The sequence below is a fragment of the Olea europaea genome, chromosome 10, assembly GCF_002742605.1.
Source record: "Olea europaea var. sylvestris chromosome 10, O_europaea_v1, whole genome shotgun sequence".
Lineage (NCBI taxonomy): Eukaryota > Viridiplantae > Streptophyta > Magnoliopsida > Lamiales > Oleaceae > Olea > Olea europaea.
The window spans coordinates 42,166,159-42,191,331 of record NC_036246.1 but is presented as its reverse complement, the minus strand read 5'-3'; the positions used below and the strand labels follow the sequence as shown (position 1 = coordinate 42,191,331).

At 33.5% G+C, this 25,173-nt stretch overlaps 1 protein-coding gene across 1 annotated transcript; it reads left to right on the top strand.

Moving 5' to 3' along the window:
- The first annotated feature begins 1,258 nt into the window (after positions 1-1,258).
- Positions 1,259-2,932, top strand: LOC111400694 (probable UDP-arabinose 4-epimerase 2). Its single transcript, XM_023028084.1, has 5 exons — positions 1,259-1,285; positions 1,640-1,753; positions 1,845-1,952; positions 2,046-2,137; positions 2,854-2,932. The coding sequence occupies exons 1-5, from the start codon at positions 1,259-1,261 to the stop codon at positions 2,930-2,932; spliced, it is 420 nt and encodes a 139-aa protein (XP_022883852.1).
- The last annotated feature ends 22,241 nt before the right edge of the window (positions 2,933-25,173 follow it).

The following is a 25,173-nucleotide window of genomic DNA, read 5'->3' as shown; positions in this document are numbered from 1 at the left end:
CTTTACTTATCCTAAGTTGATGTCCCCAACCACTTATTAGCTTATATTCTCTTTTCTTATCTCGTCTGTTCTAATACAATCATACGCCCATCTTAATATCAATTTTTTGTTATGGATATTTTAGCTTATAATAACCTTAAATACAATGTCACAAAGCATAGCTTTTCTTGTAACTTTACTTTTAATGTCACTCGTAACTTACTATTGCATAAAATCTCTATTTTACACTTCTTCATTTTGTCCATCTTGCTCCAGTTGTATGCATTGCATCCTTCTCAAGGTGTTCTTCCTTGTTAATATCAAACCTAAATACCTAAAACACTCACTATTTGGGATATGATTCATGATTGCAAAAATCTACAATAATCCTTTTTTGACAATAAAAAAAATGCCATCAACAAATAAAGACACCAAGAATCCTTGTCTTTAATGTGCCTAATCTCATGCATGACTAAATATGAATTTAAGGTAGGATAGGTATCTGATGCAAGCCAGGCTATAGCCATAAGAAAAATGCCATAACATAAGGCCCAGTTTCCCATATTATTTCGTCCCCATATCACTCCCAACACTTTAAAGAAAATTGGATAAACAAAGCAAATATTGAAAATGTAAAGGAACACAAATGAAATTCGTCAACCATATCCCACAATTGCTTACCAACCTTGTGAGGTTTCATTTGACGATGAATCCTCCAGCCTGGCCTGCAAATTAGAAAAGTATAAAAATCAAGCATCAATAGAGATGAAATAATAACAACTAGTTAACATCATAGTCAGGACTCGGAAGGTTATTCAATATTTTATGCATATATTTCCATATAAATGTTGGAAGGAGGGAAATGATTAGTTTTGTTGTTAAGCTTCTGAAAAAAAAAAAATCTAAAGAAAGAGAATTTGAACTACTTTTTCTTTATTTGCATAGTTGTTGTCATTATGTTTATTCCTCTTTTCTCTCTTACTCCGCTGGTATGAAAAGTTCTTAATATTAATTGAGTACCTGGTTCTAACTGTTTTGATTTTGGGTTTAATATGAGACCCTATAGTTTGAAATTCAGGCCGCGACTTACGATATCCTGTCAATTGGTCAACTGGGGGCCTTGTTCGTTCACAATACAGTTTCTCATCTATGTTAGGAAATAACTGCATTTTGAGCACATTACCTGCTTGGGTGTTTATGCATAGTAGTATGCATTTCTGGTAAAGGTTGTAATTATATACAGAGTTGGATGTAACTTGAAGCACTTCATGATTTAGGAATGGAAATCTTTTATGAATACACTGAAGTCTTGAGCAAATGTTAAAATTCATAGTCCAAGTGCAGTATATAATTAGACTTTGCTATAAGCTTGTCTTCTGATTTGGTAGGTGCAGCATGGTAGAACCTTATGTTAAAATTGGACATCGTCCTGTCTAGAGTATGAAAAGGTTATATTTTAATTATTATTGTTTGCACATTTAAGCAATTAGAAGATATCTTTAGAAATCCCCTTTCACCAAATAGATTCAGATTTATAGGAATGAAATAGAAAATAAAGGATCCATATGTGCAATTTTTTGTTTAAAACTTATGCAGAACATTGGACACTTCTTGAAATTTAAAATGACTCTTTTTGTTTTTCCCTCGTGTCTTTGTACAGTTCTCACGTCATGAACCAGGTGTTGCTCATGTCTTGGTTACTGGAGGTGCTGGCTACATTGGTTCACATGCGACATTGCGACTTCTGAAGGACTCATATCGTGTGACAGTGGTGGTATGTTTCTGACATGAATAGTTCATTTCTGTAATCATTACTGTCCATAAGACATGACCCCCTGAGAAGAGACAGAATTGTTGTTTCACAGGATAATCTCTCAAGGGGAAATATTGGTGCCATCAAGGTCCTACAGCAGCTATTTCCAGAACCTGGGAGACTTCAGTTTATATATGCTGACCTGGGTGATGCGAAAGCTGTATCCTCATTCAGCATTTGTTTTTATAATAATTTTTTTCCAAGTGCAAGTTTAGTATGGGTTTCGAATTGTTACCTTGATCAATCTGTTCAGGTGCATAAATTTTTTTCAGAAAATGCATTTGATGCTGTGATGCATTTCGCAGCCGTAGCATATGTTGGAGAAAGCACTCTAGATCCCCTCAAGTGAGTGGCTTTTGATCTTATAGTAGGCCTTTGTAAATAAGATATAATAGTAGTAAATTCGACCATAAAAGATGCCTCAAAGCATGTGTTTCCCTGATCAACTGGTCTCCTGAGAAGCTGCATATTGGTTGATACCTCATAAAAAGATGAGAAATTTCAAGTATATCCATAACATGCTTGTTTTAGGGTAGTTCACTATTTAAGGATGGCCTACAAGGAATTTATTGCCTTTGTTTCAAACATTAGAATATTAATCAAATTCCGGGGATGTATTTGAAGTTGTATGAGTTGGTCCATCTTGTTACTGATGGTTGACCTAAGCTCGTTCTTGAATTCCCTCACCGTCTCGAGCAAATGGTGATGCAGCACCAATGGGATGATTAATAGAAATAGAAGAAAGATTCAGAAAGAATTGGGAATTAAGGGAGGGGATAGAAGAAGAATTCAATAGAAGAAGGGGAGGGATGCGCCATAAGCCACCAAAATAATTATTCATTCATTATCGTTTCAAAATTACAATGCAAAATATGTTTAAATAGTAAAGCAACCCTAACGAGTTTGGGCCCGAGCCCATACAAGTCCAAATTTAAATAATCGTCCAAGAAAATAAATAAAGTTTAAATAAAATAAGTAAACGTTGTCCGATGTCCTCATCAACTCTCCCGGGGTGGGAGAAAAACTCGACCCTGTCGAGTGATAGATAGTATGGGTTGCAGTCAATCTGATACTCCAAATGCTTCAAGCCACGCCACGGTGGATGATCTTTCTGACGAACCAAGTAACAAAATTTCATGATTGATAGTACTGAAAACTGTAGCTTATTCCCAAGAATATGACCTGACCAAGGGGGTGATCTTTCCTTCTAACCAAGTACTGATACTGGACTCCAAATACCTAATACTCATGCACCTCATCTTCAAGATTTTCACATGATTGTACATAATGAGAAGCATAAGAAGCACGTCGATCTACCCAATAAACAAGGAAGTACTCAATCTTGCTATCATTGGTCAATACAATACGTTCATCTAAAATAATATCAATTTTATCTTTGTGTTCAGTGAGAGATGGTATTGAAGTAGAAATATCAACATAGTCAAGTTGGGGGTCCATAAAGTTAAGTAGAAATGGATCATCAAAGGAAGTAACACGGTGTTTGTAAGTAATGAAGTCCTTAATATTTAAAGCAGAGTGGTAGCCAAAATTTGATGAAAGAGCAATGACATGTGTATTTGAACCAACATGCTTTAAAATTTTTAAAGGACCAGCACTACAAGCTTGTAATATAATATAATCCCCAATATTAAATTCAAAATATCGTTTATGCGAATCAGCTTGAAGTTTATATAATGCATTACTTGCGTCATGTTGTTTATTGATCTCAATATGCTAGTCATGAAGATGATATACAAATGCTTCAACTGACAACGACACACTAGCATGCGGGGACATGGGACGGTCGCCTAGACTTATAACTATGAACAACTTCAAATGGATTTAGACTTAGAGACCGATTCATAGAATTGTTATATGCGATGTGAACAGTTGGGGGGATCGAATCCCAATTCCCAAGTTTTTTCTGGACTAGAGACTGTAATAAATTGACAAGACTTTGGTTAGCAATTTCGTTTTAACCATTAGTTTGAGGTTGGTCAGTAGTGGAGAATTTCGGTTTAGTGCTAAACATGGGCAACTGGATTCTCCAAGGGTGACTAATGAAATCATCAAACTCTTTGAGTTGGGCTAGGGTATGACATATAACATGTGATTGAGAGTTGTTGGAAACAAGGGGTATAATTTCTAAAGTCTCGGAAAGGGTCGGGATTCCACCTAAGGAAGTGTCCTCACTATCATCCAAGTCATCAAAATCTTCAAGTTTATGTTCATAGACTAGATCTTCTAGCGGCTCATCTATTGCATTCTTTCGTTCTTCCATGACTAAGGTTTGATTATGACATTTGGAAGAAATATAGCCAAAGACCTTACAGTTGATGCACAGCAATTGAGAAGAAGTCCTTGGAGTTTCAAAAATTTTACCCTTATTATCAAAGATTGGAAGAATATTAGACGAAGGAGATCCTAAAAGGGACTTAACGGGAGGAAGTGGAGCCAATGAAACAGAATGATTATTGTTAATACGCCTTCTATATGGAGAAGAAGGTTTTGGACTATCACGACCTTTACAATTATTTTTCCAAATGTGAGGAACATTGGACGGGGAAGACTTTATGATAGACATATGGTGAGGTGGAGCTAATGGGATGGGTGAACGATGATGACCATGTTTTTCATATGGAGTACTAATAATCAACTTATAATCTCGAGCTAAAGAGTAAGCTTGATTAAGAGTAGTGACACCTCGAAGGAAAAGCTCACGCCTAAGATCATCTCTCAAACATTGGCTAAAACTACTCAAAGTCATGGTCTCATCCTCAATGAAATGACATTTGGTTCAAAATTCCTCAAATTGTGTGATATATTCCGTCACTAGTTGACTTCCTTGTTTAAGGGCATTCCATTGAGTAAAAATTTCAAAATTATCTCGTTCTCGCTCACGAACTTGATCCCTACCCCTACGATCGTGTCTAAAGCATTTTTTATCACCATGTTGATGATGATAATATCTATTTTGGGACACTTTAGATTTATAGATGTTGGTTGAACTAGGGATTTGTTTAAAGTTGTTCAAATTAGCAGATAGATCCTTACTCTCTTCAAGAGTAGCAATCATTTGAGTTTGGATAGCAACTATTTGTCGAGTAAGTGCATCAAATTGTGAGGGGTCCTGTTTAAGGTACTGGAACTAGAAGTGATAGGACGACCACTATGCAACTATATGCACTGTAATAGCAACTAAATAAAGTGCAATAGAGATATCAATAAACAAAAGTGCAAGCAATGAAAAATAACAATTTGAGCATTTTATCTTCCCCTTTTTTATGTAATAAATTTAGAGATTAAAATTATATACAACAACCTAGTACTGTTGGTATATGTAAAATAATAAAGCAATGATCAAATACTAGTCAAAACTTAATCACATAAAATAAGCAGGTTAAAGTGAGATTTAACGAGGTTAATGGATCCAATTACGTGAGTTTAGATAAAAATAGATCAGTAGCAGCACAAAAATTTAATTGATGCAATTTCAAAATGAAACAATAATATAAACCAATAATAAGTAAAAATAAGAACTTCCCTTTCGTTCGTCGAAGTAGTCAAGTCAGATCAATCAGAATAAAAGATGTACCTGTAAATAATAGAAAAGACGTTTCTTTTCTTCCTCTTTTTCACAATTTTTTTTTTCAAACTCGATTTTTTTTTTAAAGAAATAGGCTTTAACAAAACAACATAGTTTATAAAACCAGGCCCAAATACCAAACTATAGACAAAGCCCAATTTGAAAATAAGTGCTGAGTCTCCAATAAAAATGCTGGAACGCTTAAAGCCCAATTTGAATATCAAATACCCACTGCAATCGATAGCCTAATTCGTCTAGCCCTATGCAACTCATCTGGAGAAAATTGTAGCTCAATGAAGATGGAAGTCGACGGCTGCAGGATGACGAGCGTTGGAGCTGTGAAGATGACCGGTGGTTGGGTGCCACGAATAGAGGCGATGGTCGTGGGGTGGTTCAATTTTTGGGTTACTGTGACTGTTAGTGGTGGTCGCATGGTCAGTTTGGGATATGTGAGCTGCCGATTGTGGGGATTACCAGTGACAGCTGCGATGGATTTTCGCGATTGTGCCAGTAGTATTGTTTGCAGCAGATGTTTTGAGTTTGAAGAAGGCAGCGGGAGTAATTGTTGGATTCGCTTGTGGTCGATATGGATCTGGGTTCTATTTAAGTTTCGGTGGTAACAATTGATTGTGGTGGTGGAAGTCTACCCGTGGTTTGGGGTCGAAATTTGTAATTTGGGCGGAGGGTTGTAGCGTTAATAGTTGGTGGTAGTTTCTGGTGATGATTGGTAGTGGGTGATAATGGTAGCAGTGGTGGCTTAGTAGATCGTGTGTGGGGTGGTTATTGTTTGTAGTAGCTTATATAGGTGTCGTGGTGTAGTTGATAGTCAGCAGTTACAGGCAGGATGCGATTTTGGATTTTGCAGTAGCCGGTTTGAAGTGTGGAGAATATGATGTGGGGATTTGTTGTAGGTTATAGTTGCTATGGAGACTATTTTACCAAGCGTTTGCAGAAGCAGATGCAGAGAAGAAACTGCCAGCAAATATTGTTGGACGAGTTGGATAAACAGACAGAAGTGCGGCCATTTTTATGACTAAAATCCAGGTTTTGGCTCTGATACCACTTTGATGTAGAATCAATATACGAATCAAGAAATAACAAAGTTAGAAGGACAAGAAGAAATAGGCAACAAGAAAGGAGAAAAAATAGAGAGAATGAAGGGAGAAGATCGGAGGAGAAGAGAACAAGATGGGAAGACAGGAGAAAGCAATGCTAATTTTCATTCAATTCTTTATCTTCATCAACTGTCCTAAATACGCAACAAAATAGAAATAAATTTCAAAACAAAAATCCTAAAGAGAAGGGTTTGGGCCAAACCCACTATACAAGCCCAATAACAGAAACATAAATAATAATCTAAATAGAATATAATTAATAGTCCAAATAGAAAATAAATAGCAAATGGATGTCCGCATCAGGGCCTTTATCATGTCACGTCTCATTCTGGTTATAGATATTTTTTGACATTAGTTGATGATCATTCTCGATTCACATGGTTATATATGTTGAGGCAAAAATTTGATGCGGTGAAAGTTGTGATAGATTTTTTAACTTTATTGTCACACAATTTCATGCTACCATTGAAGTTTTTCGATCAGACAATGCTCATGAATTATCATTCAAAAAATTCTTTGCTGAAAGAGGGATGGTACATCAGTTTAGTTGCGTTGAACGACCACAACAAAATTTAGTTGTTGAACGCAAACACCAGCACCTCCTCAATGTGGGACGTTTTCTTTTCTTCCAATCCAGAGTTCCAATCAATTTTTGGTCAGAAAGTGTGCTTACAGCGGCATTCTTGATAAATAGAACCCCTTCTCATGTTTTAAATCACAAAACTCCTTTTGAAGTTTTATATGGTCGTATGACAGATTATTCCAACCTCAAAGTGTTTGGATGTTTGGCATTTGTCTCAACACTTATCGCTCACAGGACAAAATTCCAAATACGAGCCAAGGTATGTGTCTTCTTGGGATACCCTTCTGGTGTCAAAGGTTTTAAATTTTTTTATGTATCCTCCAAGCAAATTTTCATATCCAGGGATGCCATTTTTCATGAAGAAATTTTCCCGTTACATACTATCACTAATGCTGATCAATTGGTAGATCTTTTTCCTAATTTAGTCCTACATTCTTATTTTCTATCAATTCCACATGATGTCCCTGTTGATAACACCCCTAATACACCCCCTATTTCCTCAATCTAGTTCACCTCTCATAAATCAGTCATATCCCAATGTTCGAAGGTCTCACGGAGTTTCTAAACCCCCCATATATCTCAGAGACTTTCACTGCAATTTACTTTCACCCAATTATCAACCTTCTATCCTTCCCTCTCATCACATTGGGCAATTTGTCTTTTATGACAGATTATCAACTCCCCATCGTCAATTCATCTTGAATGTTTCAACTCATTTTGAACCTCAATTTTTTCATCAAGCAGTCAAACTTCCTCAATGGCGTGATGCCATGAAACTGGAACTTGAGGCCATGGAACTTAACCAGACCTGGTCCCTTACCAAATAGAAAGCACACAATGGGTTATCGTTGGGTTTTTAAAAACAAATACAAATTTGATGGGTCTCTTGAAAGGCACAAAGCCCGTCTTGTCACCAAGGGTTATACACAACAAGAGGGACTGTATTATTTTGATACATTCTCCCCAGTTGCTAAAATCGTATCTGTCAAGGTCATGCTTGCACTTGCTACCCGCAATAATTGGCACTTGGTTCAACTAGATGTGAACAAAGCATTTCTGAATGGAGATTTGTTTGAAGAGGTTTATATGGCCTTCCTCTTGGCTGTGATCTTCTTAAACCTCTCAAACGGGGAGAGTCTCAATTGGTTTTTAAATTACACAAGTCTATATACGGCCTTAAACAAGCCTCAAAGCAATGGAAGTCCAAGTTTTCCCTTTCTCTTATTCAACATGGTTTCAACCAGTCTAAAGCAGATTATTCCTTTTTTACAAAGGGCATAGGAGATAACTTTGTAGCTTTATTGGTGTATGTTGATGATATAGTCATTGCAGGGCCTAATATGCATGTTATTAATGAACTAAAGGAATACTTGCATTCTCAATTCAAGCTCAAGGATTTGGGGAAGAAATTGAAATTGCACGAGCAGCATCGGGAATTATTATTTCATAGAGGCAATAGACATTACAAATGATTAAAGATGCATGCTATTTGGATTGTAAACCAGTTAGCAATCCCATGGATCCAAAGATTGTTCTTAGCTCACTTGATGGGGAATTGTTATCAGATGCATCCCAATACAGAAGACTCATTGGAAGATTGTTATACTTAACCCTCACCCGATCGGATATTACATTTACAGTACACAAGTTGAGCCAATTTATGTCTTAACCAAGATTGCCTCATCTCAAGGCCGTTCATCACCTTCTTCTCTATTTGAAAGGAATTCCTAGCCAAGGTCTCATTTTCTCTTTTAATTCACTGTCAGGTTCAGATTCATCCATCAAACTTCAGGCTTTTTTCGATGCTGACTTGGGATCTTGCGTTGATACACGAATATCTACTACTAGCTTTTGCATTTTCATTGGTGATTCACTAGTTTCTTGGAAGTCTAAGCATCAACCAACCATTTCTCATTCTTCAATAGAGGCAGACTACCGGGCTCTTGCAGCAACAGTCAGTGAAATTACTTGGATAAATCAATTACTGGTGGATTTCCAGGTTGCCAACACTTTAGCATCTATAATCTATTGTGATAATCTCCCTGTAATTCAGATCGCAAAGAATCCAACTTTTCACAAGCTAACAAAACACATTGAGATCGATCTTCATTTCATTCGGGATAAGATCACAACTGGGGCGATTAAGGTTTTTCCAGTCAGATCATAGCACCAGCTTGCTGATGCATTCACGAAGCCTTTTCCAGCTTCCATACTTTCTCCTTAGATGACCAAGATGTGTGTAAAAGATATTTACAGCACATTTTAAGGGGAAATATTGTGTACCATTACATTTTGTATATAGCAAGCAAGATAGTTAGTTAGTTAGTTGACAGCTGTACAAACATTGAATGATTTTCTCGTGACCAGTACAAGAATTTTCTCTCTCTTCCAATTCAGTTCTAATACCGTCTGAAACAATTCCTCCATTATCGTGTCTCGGTCATCATCATTTCAATCTTCTTATCCTTACCCAAATTTTACCATGCAAAACAATAGGAGGAAAAAAAAACTAATTTTCTCAATTCAATCGAAGTTCTATTCTTCCATCTATATGAAAAGAAACAATTGTGTAGAATTTAGCAAGAAGATTCTCTGCAATTTTCGTGATAAATTTTTGGAATCCCTAAACGAAAATGGGAAAAACATCTTAGGGGGACGCGAGTTAGATAAAAATATGGGAGTAGGTTAGAGAGATAAAATTTCTAGTAAATCCCTATAATTTTTTAATGTAAAACAGGAAAATAGTAGGAAAAGAAGGACAAGGGGCTTAGGTTAAGGAGTTATACAATTCCAGTTGAATTAATCTATGGGTACAAGAAAATAGCGCAAAATGCGTACGAAAATTTGAAACTGCTGACTTGGCAGCTTATATTTAATTTACCCAAAAAATGAATCCAAAAAACTGGGCTAACTCCAAAATCGGTTTGAACACCAAATTGAAATTACAATTATTCCTCCCCAAAACCCCAAATCACAGAGCCTTCCCCAAAAAGAAAAACCTCGCCCCCCCCACTTTCTTCATCCCGAACCCGAAGCAAATCCGGCAGCCCAGTGATTGTCCCTGCCTTCTGACGGGGGAAAAAGAATTCATGGTAAGACTTTCTGTCCCATTGTTTTAGCATGTCAAAAAAATCTCGTTTTGGCATGTGGAAAAAATCTTGTTTTGGCACACACGATTTAGGGTCCCGCATTTCTAGTCCCGTACCAGTTCGCAAGGTTCATTTGCTTACTTCATCTGTAAGAAATAAATTCCTACCTTCTGATACAAGATACCATGTGTGATTCTTTAGGTTTTAGGAATGAAGATTCTTGGTTGTAGATATAGTTTGAATTTTCCCATATTTCATGTCACATGAGTCGAATTATGTTTGATGTGTGAGTCCTTGGGTTTAGGAATGAAGATTTCTCATATGTAGGTTGGCTGTGTATATACCTACTCTGATAGGGAAAAAACTTGATTTGGAATGACGTCGAGATTTAGAATTTCAGAGTTGTATCTGTATTGGCTACAACTTCTGTCATTTTTCAACTTCTTAATCAAATGAAGGGAAATGTTTGCGATGGAAAACATCCACATTTTACCTCTGTTATTTTTTAGGTTTGAGGTACAGTCTTAAATTTGAGTTGTTATAGCACTACATGACTTGAATATAATGGTTATGATTTGTTCATTGTCTAGTTCATTTTGATAGAGTCATCCATGACTAATTATTCACTCTATTTTGAACTTAAGTTCCAAAGTGGGATTCCATAATTCAGTTGCATTCATGTAGTTTATTTGTTTCTTCAACAGTTGATTAGAAGGAGAGGAAGGAATTTCTGAGTTTGTCACTACTTTGGACAATCCTAACAAAACATAGATGCCCTTCGTGTAAACGATTTCAAAACTATTTTGAGCTCGAACGGGATATTGGAAACAAAGGGCGCTTGTTCTTCAATGACTGTGGGTATTTCGACACGGTAAAAAATGAAGATTTAATTGGGGAATCGAGTACCATTAATAAAGCAGTGAATCATAAGCTCAATGAAGAATATGAAGACGTGCCAAGAATCTTTGACAATCTAGCTCGAATGGTCGAGAAACGAGACATCGACATATCATTGCACGTAACATTTTGCAAAGGAAAAGGAACTTTCAAATGTGATGAGAAAGAAAAGGGACCGACTTGAATGGGTGATTTCAAGTATTTGCCATATGTCTTGTTTGTAATGTACGAACTTACAAAAATTAGTTTCGTTTCTAACATATGAACTTCTTGAATTTAGTAGGCTTTAAAGTACAATGGTTAATTTTGTCAACGTCGTTCGAGCGTTGGACATAAGTTTACTATTTTGCGAATCATTGTAATATATTAACGGGTTGAATTTATGTTTCTTATTATTGTTTGTCTTGTGAACCATTGTAATATATTAATGGCGTGGATTTATGTTTCATGTATGTTTCTTATACGACATGAATTTGTGGAAGAAGATTTTGAACTTTTCGTTGTAACTTAAGGATTCTGACGTATGCAGATTGGTCGTTGCTATGATTACATTTTGACTGATCAATTTACTGATAAAAAACTTATGACAAAATAATAGACTTCATGACTGATCATTCTGATTTCGCCAATGCCAACCATAATGCAGTGACAATTAACAATAAGGTCATTGATTATCAAAATCCTAAATCATGCTAAAATTAATATAAATCAATGGTATAAAAAGTTGTTCAAATAAGCCAAGTTCACCACAAACAAATTACATCAATTTTGGAGTTTATGCATTCACTAGCCTTGTTCAAATTTAGTAAAACAATTGTCCAAGTGACATGAATTGCCAGAAAAGGAGAATGTGATCTTAAATCACTGCACCTAACAAGTCATTGAACAATGTCAAAAGAAAGAGGAATGGATGATTGAGAAATAGAATATACAAATTATCATTCTACACAAGATCAGGCTACAAATTTCGAAAATGTGATTTACCTTGATTTAGTATAAATGTATGGGTTTATATGAATTTTCCCATACATTTGTTGCAAGTGAACATCAATTAACTAAAGAAATCTATGTAGACGATGGACAATGATTAAAGGAAGGAAAAAAATTATGACAAAAGCACAGTGCAAGCTTGATTTCTCATCTTTCAAGAACATTCTTGCACTGACATTATTGATCCCAAAATGCAGTTCATGTTGCCTCACATGACAAATGTCCGATTTTTCATCACACAATATTTACGAAGTGAAGCAATATTAGCTTTAGAAAGTTTACATGTGATGTTGCGTGCTGAAACTTTCGTCTTCAAGCTAAGACCGTCAGTGCGTGGCACAGTCAATTTGCTGGCGAGGACAATCACGAGCTGTCGAATTTGATCTACGGGTTCGGGATGAAAGAAAGCGGCGGGTGTGATTTGGGTTTTTGGGAGAATCATGAATAATTGTAATTTCAATTTGGGGGGAAAAGGCTGGATAAGTTTTTGGGTCGGGAAAAAGCAAGGGCTTACCTTATAAGCTCTTTTTATGTTTCATTTTCACTAAAAAGAAAAGGCCTTATAGCAATAGAGACTAACAAGGGAACTTACCAATACTAAAGATGGGAATCTTCTTGGAAATGGGAAGATCTAGGATAGGCAGCCAACCTCCTGGAGTTGGCCCGGTTTATTTGGGTTGACTTTTTTGGGTAAATTAAATGCAAGCTGCTAAGTCAGTAGTTTCAAATTCCTGTACGCATTCTGTGCTATTTTCCTGTACCCATAGAATGATTGGTATCAGTTTTACGTATTTATTAGTCGGATAGGAAAAGCTTGGGGAACTCACCATTCTTATGCACATTAGTATATAAAGGCCTAGTTAAAGAAGGAAAACGCGGTGTGACCAACTATTATTATTATTATTACTGTATATTTCGACTTAAAAGGGTTGTTTGACAATTTTTTTTATTAAAATTTAATAAGACTGTAGATTTCACAAAATGTATAATTAAAAGTGAAGCTGGACTTGTCGAAAATTTGATAAAATATTAATAAAGTTTAATCAAATAAGCAATACATAAGTAGAAAATAAGTTAAAAGTATTTTTTTTAAAACGATTGCTTTGAAGGGGCAAATATTTTGAAAGAATTTAATTGGTTGTGGATATGGATATAAATGTCAGCATATCTCCTATTATATCGATCGATCATTTAATGAATATTTTGATCAAAGGTAATAATCTCGCCGGGTGGGTTATATTAATCTTTCTTGGGTCCTTTCTTTTCAGAATTATGAATATTACAGCTTATTGAATTGATAATAGCTGAGCAGTTGAAGATGTTTTTAGTAGATTACTTAGTCAAAAATGAATGGCAAATTGTTATAGCAGCATCATCGTGAATTTTTTATTATTTATTCATTGCAAAGATGAGGCGCTATTGGTGCTCTAATCCAGGATTCAGGCATTTCCTCCACAAGTTTGAACAGTTTGCCTCGTGGTATCATTGAAGCAAGGTCAGACCTAGAGTTAATACCCTTATTCCTACGAAAAACAAGTAGTTCTAATTCGAAGGTAAAAAATGTACAGCCCTGTTGCACTTGAAGTCACAAAATTTTTCCAGACAACTCACAGTGGGCGTGGGCGTGGGCGTGGGCGTGTGATTTTTTTATCATAATGGGGCCCACACATGTGTCTATTCAGATAGAATTCTGTGAACTGGAATTCTGTACAAATGAAAATTTCCATTGACCGATGGTTAACCCCCTTCTCCCCACGGTATTTGGTTGCTTCTCCTTTCTTCAATTTTCAGGTCAATGTTCAAAGATCCCGTAATTTGCTAGCACTGCCAATTGAGATTAAGAAGAACATTGATTCAATCGTTCAAAAGGTGTTTGAGGATGAGATATTTATGATATGCGTTACCATTTTAATTGTGCTCATCCATTGCCTAATTCTGTTGAATTCTGTTTCTTTTTGAGAATTTTACAATTATTTTGTTCCATTACGATGGTAATGTGGATGGGTGGTGGAACCTGGAATGGAGTAAAGGTGCAATACATATAGTTGCTCGCAGACTGGAATTAATGGTTCAGTTTCTTGTCCTCAATCTGCCCATGTTTAAAATTTTCATGTAAAATCTATTCAGTTGCACTATATATTTTCATTTCAGGTGGTTTTTACATTTAGCTGGTGGTGGAGACAGGATTTTTTTTTGGGTGTGCAACAATTATATAGCAAAAATAATTATAAGTAATATTATTACAATTATTTGATCTATTTTCATATTTTGAAAACATTGTATAATATCATTATTATCAATTTCGTTTTATATATTTTCTCAATAGATAAAATACTACTTTGTTATATTACCAAATCCTTTCAAGAAATTGCTAACTAAAAGGTGATTGCATATAGATCAGAGATAAAAAATAAATAATAAATAAAAATAAAAAATTGAATTCTCAATTTCCTTGGCTCTGGCTCCGTTGCTACTTACGATTACACCAAAAAAAAATACAAGGAAAAGTCGAAAAACCCCATGGGTAAATATAGAAAGACAAGTACGTTTCACTAAAAGAGATCCCAGCTACTAGTTCAAATAAAATGTTAGAATATAAATCAACATAATATTACCCAAATCTGAATATCTTACAATAAAATTCACACACACCAAAAAAAACCTCACATACACACATTTCATTTTACAAAAGAAGAAAAAAAAATTCATGTATACGTATATACCTTTCTTGGCCGACATTGTCCCAAATCTGGAGCTTGACTACTTTATCATCAATTTGGATTCTTCGAGTGGCGAATTCATCCCCGGCCGAATTTGATTCCAGTTTCAACTCGTTTCAAGTGAATCTCGATAATAAATTCGATTTTTCGACACTCGAATCACATATCAGCACTAACTTGAATAAGTAATTGTAATCATCTTTCGCTCAATATCATTGTTACGTCCTCGCTTCTATTTAGTAATACTACTCTTTGCCTCGTGCGTTGCACGAGTATTGTATTTATTATGTTATTATTAGTGTGAAATGTGTAGAATTTAGAAAAAGTTTTTGAAAATGAGAAATATTTGTCTCATCGTCATTTTTATAATTATTTTTATAAGTTATTTTAATTCTTATACTATTTGTCTGATGTAGATGAAGATTTATTTATTTTTCTCTTGATAAATATGCAGCAAAAAAAAAACTGATTTCATTTGATGATGGGTGGTGCTTATGCTCTTGTATCCACTTTCGATAGCCCAACTTCACACAACCTCATCGAACAGGTCACCTGCCTTTATCTATGTACCTTCACTTCCCATTGCACATGCATGTGTGTGTCGGTGTGCTGAAAAATACCTATGTGCATGTTAGTAAATTGAGATAATAGTTTTAGCTGCACGAAACTAAAAGACAGCTCTGGTTTTTGAAGATATTAATTGAGTGATAAATTTTTGGTTGTGCTCTGTCCTTAGACTATATTTGGACAATGCAAAGTGAAAAATATGTCTATACTTTGACAATGTTACCCAACGGAACAGAAGGGAAAGGCTAAATTTCCCCCCTTAATAGTAATTTTTTTGACGACATTTAAAGCTATTTTAGGACTTATTGATTTATTTGTCACAAAATATAAGTAATAATTAGCCTATTAGATGGAAATTTGACACTTGAGTGGGATACAGATTTTTCAGACCATGATTGAACTAAAATGTCGAAGTGAAACTATAGAAAAACATGCAATTAGTTAATTTTAGCAAACATAGATTTGAATTTTTCTTTGAAAACTGCTATGTATGAGACCAAAGCATGACATGGAAAAGATCAGAGTAGGTCATTTTGAGCACTCAATCCATGAGTATATTATCCAAAAATTGTCAATACCGGTACAACTCTTTACCCATGGGAGAATAATCACTGGAGTGCTGATGTTGGAGCTCAGAAGTCAGACCAATAATTTGATTTTAGCACCAGCACCACTATGAATTTTCATATTAATTTATAAATATTTTCACGGCATATCTATATAATAACATTTTTCCTCACGAACTTCCAAAGGTTTACCACCTTACCAATACTATCAATGTTGTGGCATAATTTTCTAATCTTGAATGAAATGTGCAATAAAATCCTTCGACGAAAACAATTTGGAGAAGTTAATTCATGATAATGCAAGGATAATAATAGGTTTTCCCCTATTGAGCGTGGTCTGAATCCTTAATTCTTTACCCCCTATTGCGCATGTTTTGGATCCTTAATTCTTATTCCTAAAGTTTCATATGATTTGAAATGAATTTGAGGAAATGGTGAACCCAACATCACTTGTTTTTACAAGCATTTCTAAGCTACATGGATAGCTAGGTCAAAAAAAATGTTGGACATGGTGATTTAAAGCTACTAATAATTCATTTATTTTAAAAGGTCATTATGAGAAAAAGACTCAATCAAATCAAAATTCAAAATATTCAATGAACATTATCGATTGGCTAAGATTGGAAATTAACACTTGAAATTGGAAAAAATAAAAAATAAAATTGCGTTTTATCTGGCTTTTGAGAGTTATAATCTATGTGCTATTTGACTATAATCTATGTTATATTCATAAGATAGAAATTATAATATATGTTATTTGAATTTTCTAGCATGGGCCTTATGACTATAAATCATTTGAGATATTTACTGACTTCGAGTAGGGATATATAGTAGGGATAAATATCAGTAGATGGATTACAGCATGATGCTTAAAACAAGCTGTAAGAAATTTTCTATTTTAACTTTCTAAAATAGAGGGATGAATGATTGAGTATGGAACATTTTCTATTTTAAGTTAAATTCTGGTACCAATTGAGTATGGAACATTTTCTTTTCCAATTGAAATCCCCTAGTATATGAAAGATTGAACTACAATTTCAGTGAAATAAGGGATCTAGTAGAAAATTTTATTCTTTTTCGATCTTTGTATTTCGCATGGGGTATTTCGGAAGGACGAGGGAGTTATACCATCTCATGTTAGTTGCCCAATTGGTACCAGGATTCAACTTAAATCTTACTTAAGGGAAAATATTATGGGTCCGAATCCTGAAAGACACGACAGAAAGCTGTGAGGGGTAAGTGGGCTCAAGGTCCATCCAAAGAGGACAATACGTAAGCTAACGGTTTGGGTACAGAGACCCGGGTCGTTACATTGGCAGCTATCGTCTGCGTCTGCTAATTAAGAGTAAGAGAAAGAGAAGACGCAAGACGTTGGCAGTGGGATGGGGGCCTCTAATTGGACCTTCTATAGAAAGAAAATTTAACCCATGAGTTTGAAACTCAATAGATATCATTGGTGGACTTCGTTTTCAAATAAAAAATTTCGAACTATAGATTCATACCGTCACACATAGATGAATTTTCGACAAAATCAAATTTCTGTAACATTATCATTAACATGTAGAGTTGGAGAATGATTATTCAACTATTTAGTAACGAAAGAGTTATGTCATTTTCTTCCTGTAAAAATGACGTTTAGTCTAGATCAGTTGGCGCAATTGTACATTAGAGAGATTGTAAGATTGCATGGTATCTCTGTGTCCATTGTGTCAGATAGAGATCCGAGATTTACGTCAAAATTTTGCAAGAGCTTACAAGAAGCTATGGGAACGAAATTGAATTTCAGTACGGCGTATCACCATCAATCTGATGGTCAATCTGAAAGGATCATTCAAACTTTGGAAGATATGTTAAGGGCCTGTGTTATGGATCTAAGAGGTAGTTGGGAATCGTATCTACCTTTAGTGGAATTTGCATATAATAATAGTTTCCAAGCAACTATTGGAATGGCACCGTATGAAGCTCTCTATTGTAGAAAGTGCATATTACCTATTCATTGGGATGAAGTTGGAGAAAAGAGAGTTTTGGGACTAGAGATCATTGAAAGAACAGTTGAAACCATTGATAAGATCCGTACTAGGATAAAGATTGCGCAAGATAGACAAAAGAGCTATGCAGATTCAAGAGAAAAGATTTGGAAATTTGAGGTTGGAGAGAAAGATTTTCTAAATGTGGCACCAATAAAGGGTGTACTTAGGTTCGGAAAGAAAGGCAAACTACGACCTCATTATATCGGACCTTTTGAAATACTTGACAGGGTCGGGAATGTGGCTTATCGACTGGCACTTGAACTATCAGCCGTTCACAACGTGTTTCATATATAGATGATTTGGAGTATGTACATCATCCTAATCATGTGGTGAATTATCAACCCCTGGAAGTATAGAAAGATTTATCTTATGAGGAATTATCGATTAAAATACTGGATTAAAAGGTACATAAATTACGGAACAAGGAGATTCAACTGGTCAAAGTGCAATGGAATAATCATGGAATATAATAAGATACTTGGGAAAGAGAAGAATAAGTTAAAGACAAGTACCCGACACTCTTTTCTAATCTATAATATAAATTTCGAGGACAAAATTTTATATAAGGTGTAAGGGATGTAGAAGCCAGAAAAAATAAAATAAAATTATGCTTATATTTTTAGGTGATGATCTAGCACCACGAGCCTAACCCATAGACGAACCTTATGCTCGATGCACACAAGAAATGAAAGCCCAATACTTGTCCAATAAGTCTTAAATTAATTTTAAATGAAGTTGGACGGAATTCAATGTTTCCCCAAAGTTTTGACCCAACGGTAAATATTAATTTTATGTATAGTAAAGTTCATTTGCGAACATGTTATTTTTCAAAATGACGGAATTAGAAGTAAAAGAGATTTTATAAGTCTTTACTTGAGGTTTTATGTTAATATTTTTAAGTTGAATAAAGTTTGGAAAAAAAATGATGACAAATATATAGCATTATATGTGTACCTTCCATGAAATATGGGGAAATACAGCCTAATAGCCTAAATAAAAGGAGGATTCTCCAAATTAGTCTAAGAAATAAAAACATTTGAAAACTAGTCTCCAAATAACTAATTTTCCAAAAATACCCTTAATAGAGAAATTGCAATCAAAGCCACTACAATGTCTAAAAACGTTCAAATAAGTCCTAAAAGAAATATAGATCAAAATTCTTTAATAAATTTAGATCCAAATATTATACAAAATTTTATTGATCTAAAAAACGCTACAGAAAACGAATTAATCTATTTGGAAGAAGATCTGAAAGACTTCTTTATAGAATATTTAGACCCAAAATTAAAAAATAAAAATGATTCCATAGATGATGAAGCAATCAAAATGGAAAAAGATATATATAAATTAATTCTTAATTTAAGAAGAAGAATTAAAGAATTAAATATAATTATTCAAGAAAAAATATTGATAAAAAATAGTGAATTTTATAAATTATATTGTGATATTTTAAAAACTTATGAAAAATCTAATTGGCTCAAAAATATTAACCCCTCCGCTGCACACTCCGAAGAAATGGTATCAGAGCCAGATTACGAACCAAAAATAATGATGAATATAGTAGACGAAGAAAGTATAATAGAAGAATTTTTGAAAAAAGTTGAAAAACATAAAAAACCAAGTTATCCTTATTTACCTAAAAACACCACAAATGAAAATTTTGGAGATATACATAAAAGATTAGAAAACTTAGAATATAATCTACAAATAGGGAATGCCCTATTAGATAAAACCCTTAAAGGAAAAGATAGGATTATAATTAATCCACCCCAAGATTTTAGAATAACAAAAAATAAAGGAAAAAAACATGAAGAAAAATAATATATGATAACAGATGTAGAAGAAATAGAACAAAAATTCTTAGAATCTACAGGTGAAGAGTATGAAGAATATAAAAAACAGTTAGAAGAATTAACTGAAAAAATGGAGAATATAAAAATGAATACTAATCCATCTTCAAGCCAAGATATAAAAGTAGAATTTAGTAGTGATGAAGAACAATATAAAGATTTTCCTTATGGAACTCCAATACCTAATAAGGTTGATATGAATCAATATAGAAAAACCCAGAAAAGATACACTGGAAATGTAAGAAAACAATCCATAAAAGAAATAAATCCAATGAGATCTTATAATGAACCAATTCATACAACAGGAATATGGTTAGATTTAGACTGTGTAGACAAAAATAAAGCCATTGAAACATGGATAAAAAGTACAGATTTAGCTATACAATTTAATAAATGGGAAACATATACAGCTTTTGGATTTATAGAACATACATTCAGAGGAATTGTGTCTGAATGGTGGAGAAAATTACCAGAAATTATCAAAAGAAGTGTAAAATATGGAACAAGTAGAATTGAGGTATTAGATAATAGAAATACCCTAAATGAACAAAATATACAGGAAATATTAAAAAGATTTGAAAAAATCTTAAGAACAGAATTTTTAGGAGATAAGCATTCTTCTAATGAAGAAGAAAGAAAACAAGATGAATATAACCAAGGAATGATTGCAATGGAAAATCTAAAGATATGTGATATGTGTGAGCTAGAAAGATATACATGTAAATTTGAAGAAATATACTATATACTTAATCAAGGAGACTATCAGGAAAATAAACCTATTTTAAGATCTTATTTTACAAAGTTACCATTCCCATGGGGAATTAAGTTACTAAAAGAATATGAGAAATTATTACCTCTAGGAAAAGAGGAAGGAGTTGAAATAGATAGTCTTGGAAGTAGAATTGAATTTACAAAAAGGATGATAAGCATATGGTGTAGAGAAGCACTAGAAAATAAGAAAGCCTATAAAATTAGGAAGAATTCATTATGTTGCTATAAAAATAATGGCCAAGTTGAACAATTTGGATGCCATAAAAAGAAATATAAACCATATAAGAAATATAAAAGGAAATTCAGAAACTATAAAAAATTCAATAAAAGGAATTTTAAACCACATAAAAAATATTTTAAGAAAAGAAATTGGAATAAGAAATTTAAACCAAGAAACATTAAAAAATGTAGATGTTTTATTTGTAATGAAGAAGGACACATTGCCCCCTCAATGTCCTAAAAAGAAAGATAGACAAAATATAAAAACTCTTAGGATTTATGAAAAATTTTAGAAAGATAGTGATATAGAACCAATTGAATATTTTGAAGATCTAAGTAGTGAATGCAGTAGTATTTATGAATTAGATACATCCTCATCAGAAGAAGAATATGAGGAAATAGTATATATGAATCAAGAAATACAACAATCAGAAATAGAAATAGAAACAACTGAAGAAGTTGAAGATTCTATAGAAGGTATTAATCAAGAAATTACCTTTGCTATTAAAAAATACGCAGGAATCACTAAAAAGATACTAGACCTACAGGAAAAAGATGTATTCCATTAAGGATTCTTAGGAATTTTACCAAGAGTAAATAAAACAATTGTTAGTATGAATTATAAAGAAATGTCTATCAATATAGAAGATACCATAGGAAATACCAAGAACATGAAGTCACTATACCAGAACAAATAATGCTTGATTTTCATAAACAAGCTAGAGAAATTAACTCTGAAGGAAAATTAATAAGAAGAAATAGTGTCAGCTTAGAAGGAAATAATCTTATAGCAAGATTTCCCTCAAGACAAGACTCCAAGATAAGCAGACTTAAGAATCTAAGCATTGCTGAACCATCAAGTTCTCAATACTATATCAAAACAAGATATGTGAACCAAGAAGGATATAAAAAGAATCTTCTTGTCCTCATAGATACTGGAGCAGATAAGAATCATGTAAATGCTAAATTTGTTAGCCATCTAACAGAATTCGAGATATCAGAACCATACATATTTAAAGATTATTTAGGAAATAATCTTGAAATCAGAAAATATGTTAAGTTCCCTCTTATACTTATAGGAGAGGACCAAAGAGAATATAGTAAAGAAATAATTCTATATAAAGATGAACTATATGGAGTAGATCGTTCACCTATTCTACTAGGAATGAACTTTCTTGAAAAATATAGTCCTTACAAAATTTGTCAAGGATATTTAAAAATAACAGTTGATGATAACCCAATTATTATTCCAAGAATAGATGAAAATATGAAATCATTGTTATCATGGAAAGAATAATAAGTACTAACCCCATGAGCCCATATATTGAAATTACACTCAATATAAAAGATTATTGTAGAATAAAATTCCATGCTTACCTAGATACAGGAAGTACAATAAGCTTATGTTTACCAAATGTACTACCATCTGAATGCTGGAAATACAACTCGAAGAAAGTAGTAACTGCTACAACAACAGGTGGAAATAAGGTAATATATAGTAAGTATGCTACTCAAGTACCTTTTCTAATTTCCTTTAGAGAAGTATTTGTTGATACAATATATATGTCAACCACAATAGGATGTGATATTTTATTAGGACAAAATTTCCTATTAAAATATGCACCATTTACACAATATATTGATAAATATATGTTCACAACACCTTGTGCACATAAGATATTTACACCAAAAATAAATAAAGCTGTTACAATTGCATATAGAGAAATAAACCATCAGAGTTCCTCAACCCAACGTGGTGGATGTTGGAGTACAGAAAAATTTAAACCAGTTATAGTCTTAAAAATGACAACAGAAAATAGGATTGAAAAATTGAAAAAGGAAATTTCTGAAACATATTCTGAAAACCCATTAGAAAAATGGAATATTGATAAAGTAAAGGCTAAAATAGAATTAACCAATCCAGATACTATTGTTAGAGTTAAACCCATGAAATATAGTGTTGATGATCAAAAAGAATTTAGAAATCAGATAAAAGAATTGCTAGAAGCTAAATTAATTAGACCTAGTAAAAGCCCTCATTGCAGTCCAGCCTTTATGGTTAGAAAACATAGTGAGATAAAAAGAGGAAAAGCCAGAATGGTGATAAATTATAAAAAATTAAATGAAGTAACTAAGTTCGATGGATATTACTTACCAAATAAGGATACGCTTATTAAACAAGTACAAAACAAAAAGATATTTTCAAAATTTGATTGTAAGTTAGGGTTTTGGCAAATCATGCTTACAGAGGAAAGTAAACCACTAACTGCATTTAGTACCCCCAATCCTTTAGGACAATATGAATGGAATGTAATGCCATTTGGGTTGAAAAATGCACCACAGATATTCCAAAGAAGAATGGATGAGGTAATTAAACCAATTACTCATTTTTGTATTGCATATGTAGATGATTTACTTATTCATTCAAATAATATTGATGAACATATTGAGCATCTTGAGAAATTCTGTTATATCATGAAAAAACATGGTATTACACTCTCTCAAAAGAAAGCCGAGATAGCTAAAACAGAAATTGAATTCTTAGGATTATTTATAAAAGAAGGAGAATTGCAGTTGCAATCTCATATTGGTGAAAAACTTCAAGAATTTCCTGAAAAAATCAAAGATAAAAAATAATTATAAGGTTTCCTTGGTATATTGAATTATGCAGAAGGATTCACTGAAAATTGTGCTAAATTGAAAAATTATTTTCTTCCAAAATTAAGAAAAAATATAATATGGTCTTGGGAAGAAAAAGATTGTGAAAACATAAGGAAAGTCAAAGAAGAGTTAAAAGTACTACCCAAACTTGTAATACCACAAGAAGAAGATTTTTTTATCTTGGAAACTGATGCTTCAGATTATTACTGGGGAGCAGTGTTAAAGGTTAAAAAGAATCATAAAGAATATAAATGTGAAAAAGATTGTTCTTGTCTTGAAATACTTGCAGGTTATACATCGGGAACATTCAAAAAAGTTGAAACTAGATATGAGACAAACAGAAAAGAACTCATTGCTGTTAAAAGAGGAGTTCAGAAATATGAAGATTATTTATTACCAAAGAAGTTCTTAATTAGAACTGATAATACTCAAGTCAAAGCATTTCTGAAAAATAATGTTGATCCATCTATTAATAATAGATATATTATTAGGATACAAATTTGGTTTTCATATTTCAAATTTGACATTGAATACATAAAAGGTAAAACTAACTTTCTTCCTGATTATCTTAGCAGGGATGGAGCTAGAACAACTAAGGACGAAAGTCCAGATACTTGAAATAAAAGTTTCCTATTTGGAAGCTCAAATTCAAAATATCCAAGATAATCTTCAAGGCAAAAATATAGCCCTTGAGGCAGAAGATACTTGTACCAAACCTAGTATCCCTTCGCAGGGACTTGTGAATACTAGTGCTCTTCCCGAGGATAAAGGGAAAGAAAAGAAAGTAATAGGAACCCCTTCACAGGGAATACTCAAACCTATTACTGGTAATAAAGATATTCCAGATATCAAAAAAGAAGGTAGCTCTTCACAGAGCCAAACTCAATCTAAACTTTCTATTGAAAGGATATATCCTAAAGATATTGTCAAAATATGCCATGAAGCAAAAATGCCGAGAAAAGATAGTTATGAAGAAGTAACATTGTTTATTGTTATTTTTAACATTCTATCAGATTGGTATTTGGAGATTGGAAAGTGGATGAAGACTCTCCACTATTCAAAATATAACAAGATAAATTTCTATCCAGAAGCACCAGCCAATTGGGTTCGAAATTGCTTTGAAATTGGAAATATACTTTGTATATATCCAAGTAAAGACCTTAAAGAAATAGCTCAGCTTCCAGCCAACATCAGGAAAGCTATCAAAAGATATACTGAAGTTGTTAAAACAACAAATATATATATCAGATTCCATTCGGCAACAATGGAGTGGGATCCTGTCCTTGAATATATGCATCCATCGTTCCATGTAATCAAAATGGGATTAACAAATCAACATTTTTTACCAGCCAATCAAAAGGTTGTTAAAAATGGATATCAAGATATTCTTAATATGATGCCCTATAGAAGAGCCAAAGGGTATAAAGAGATATTTGAACATGTAACTCAGGTGATCACTGAGAAAGAAAAAATATGGGTTTATCCTTCTAAAAATCATATTATATATTCCAGTGCAAGGATGACCACTAAAGAAGAAGATCTTTGTTATCTTGATCATTTATTATCTGCAATTATATCCAATCAAGTACATGGATCAGAAGATATGGCTAAGGAATTATGCAAGATACTTTGGAATTACAGTGATCACCACTGTGAATATTGTGTTGTTGAAAATATGAGCCAAGCATCTCTTAACGATGAAGAATTCCCTGCAGAATTCTTTGATTCAAAAATGGA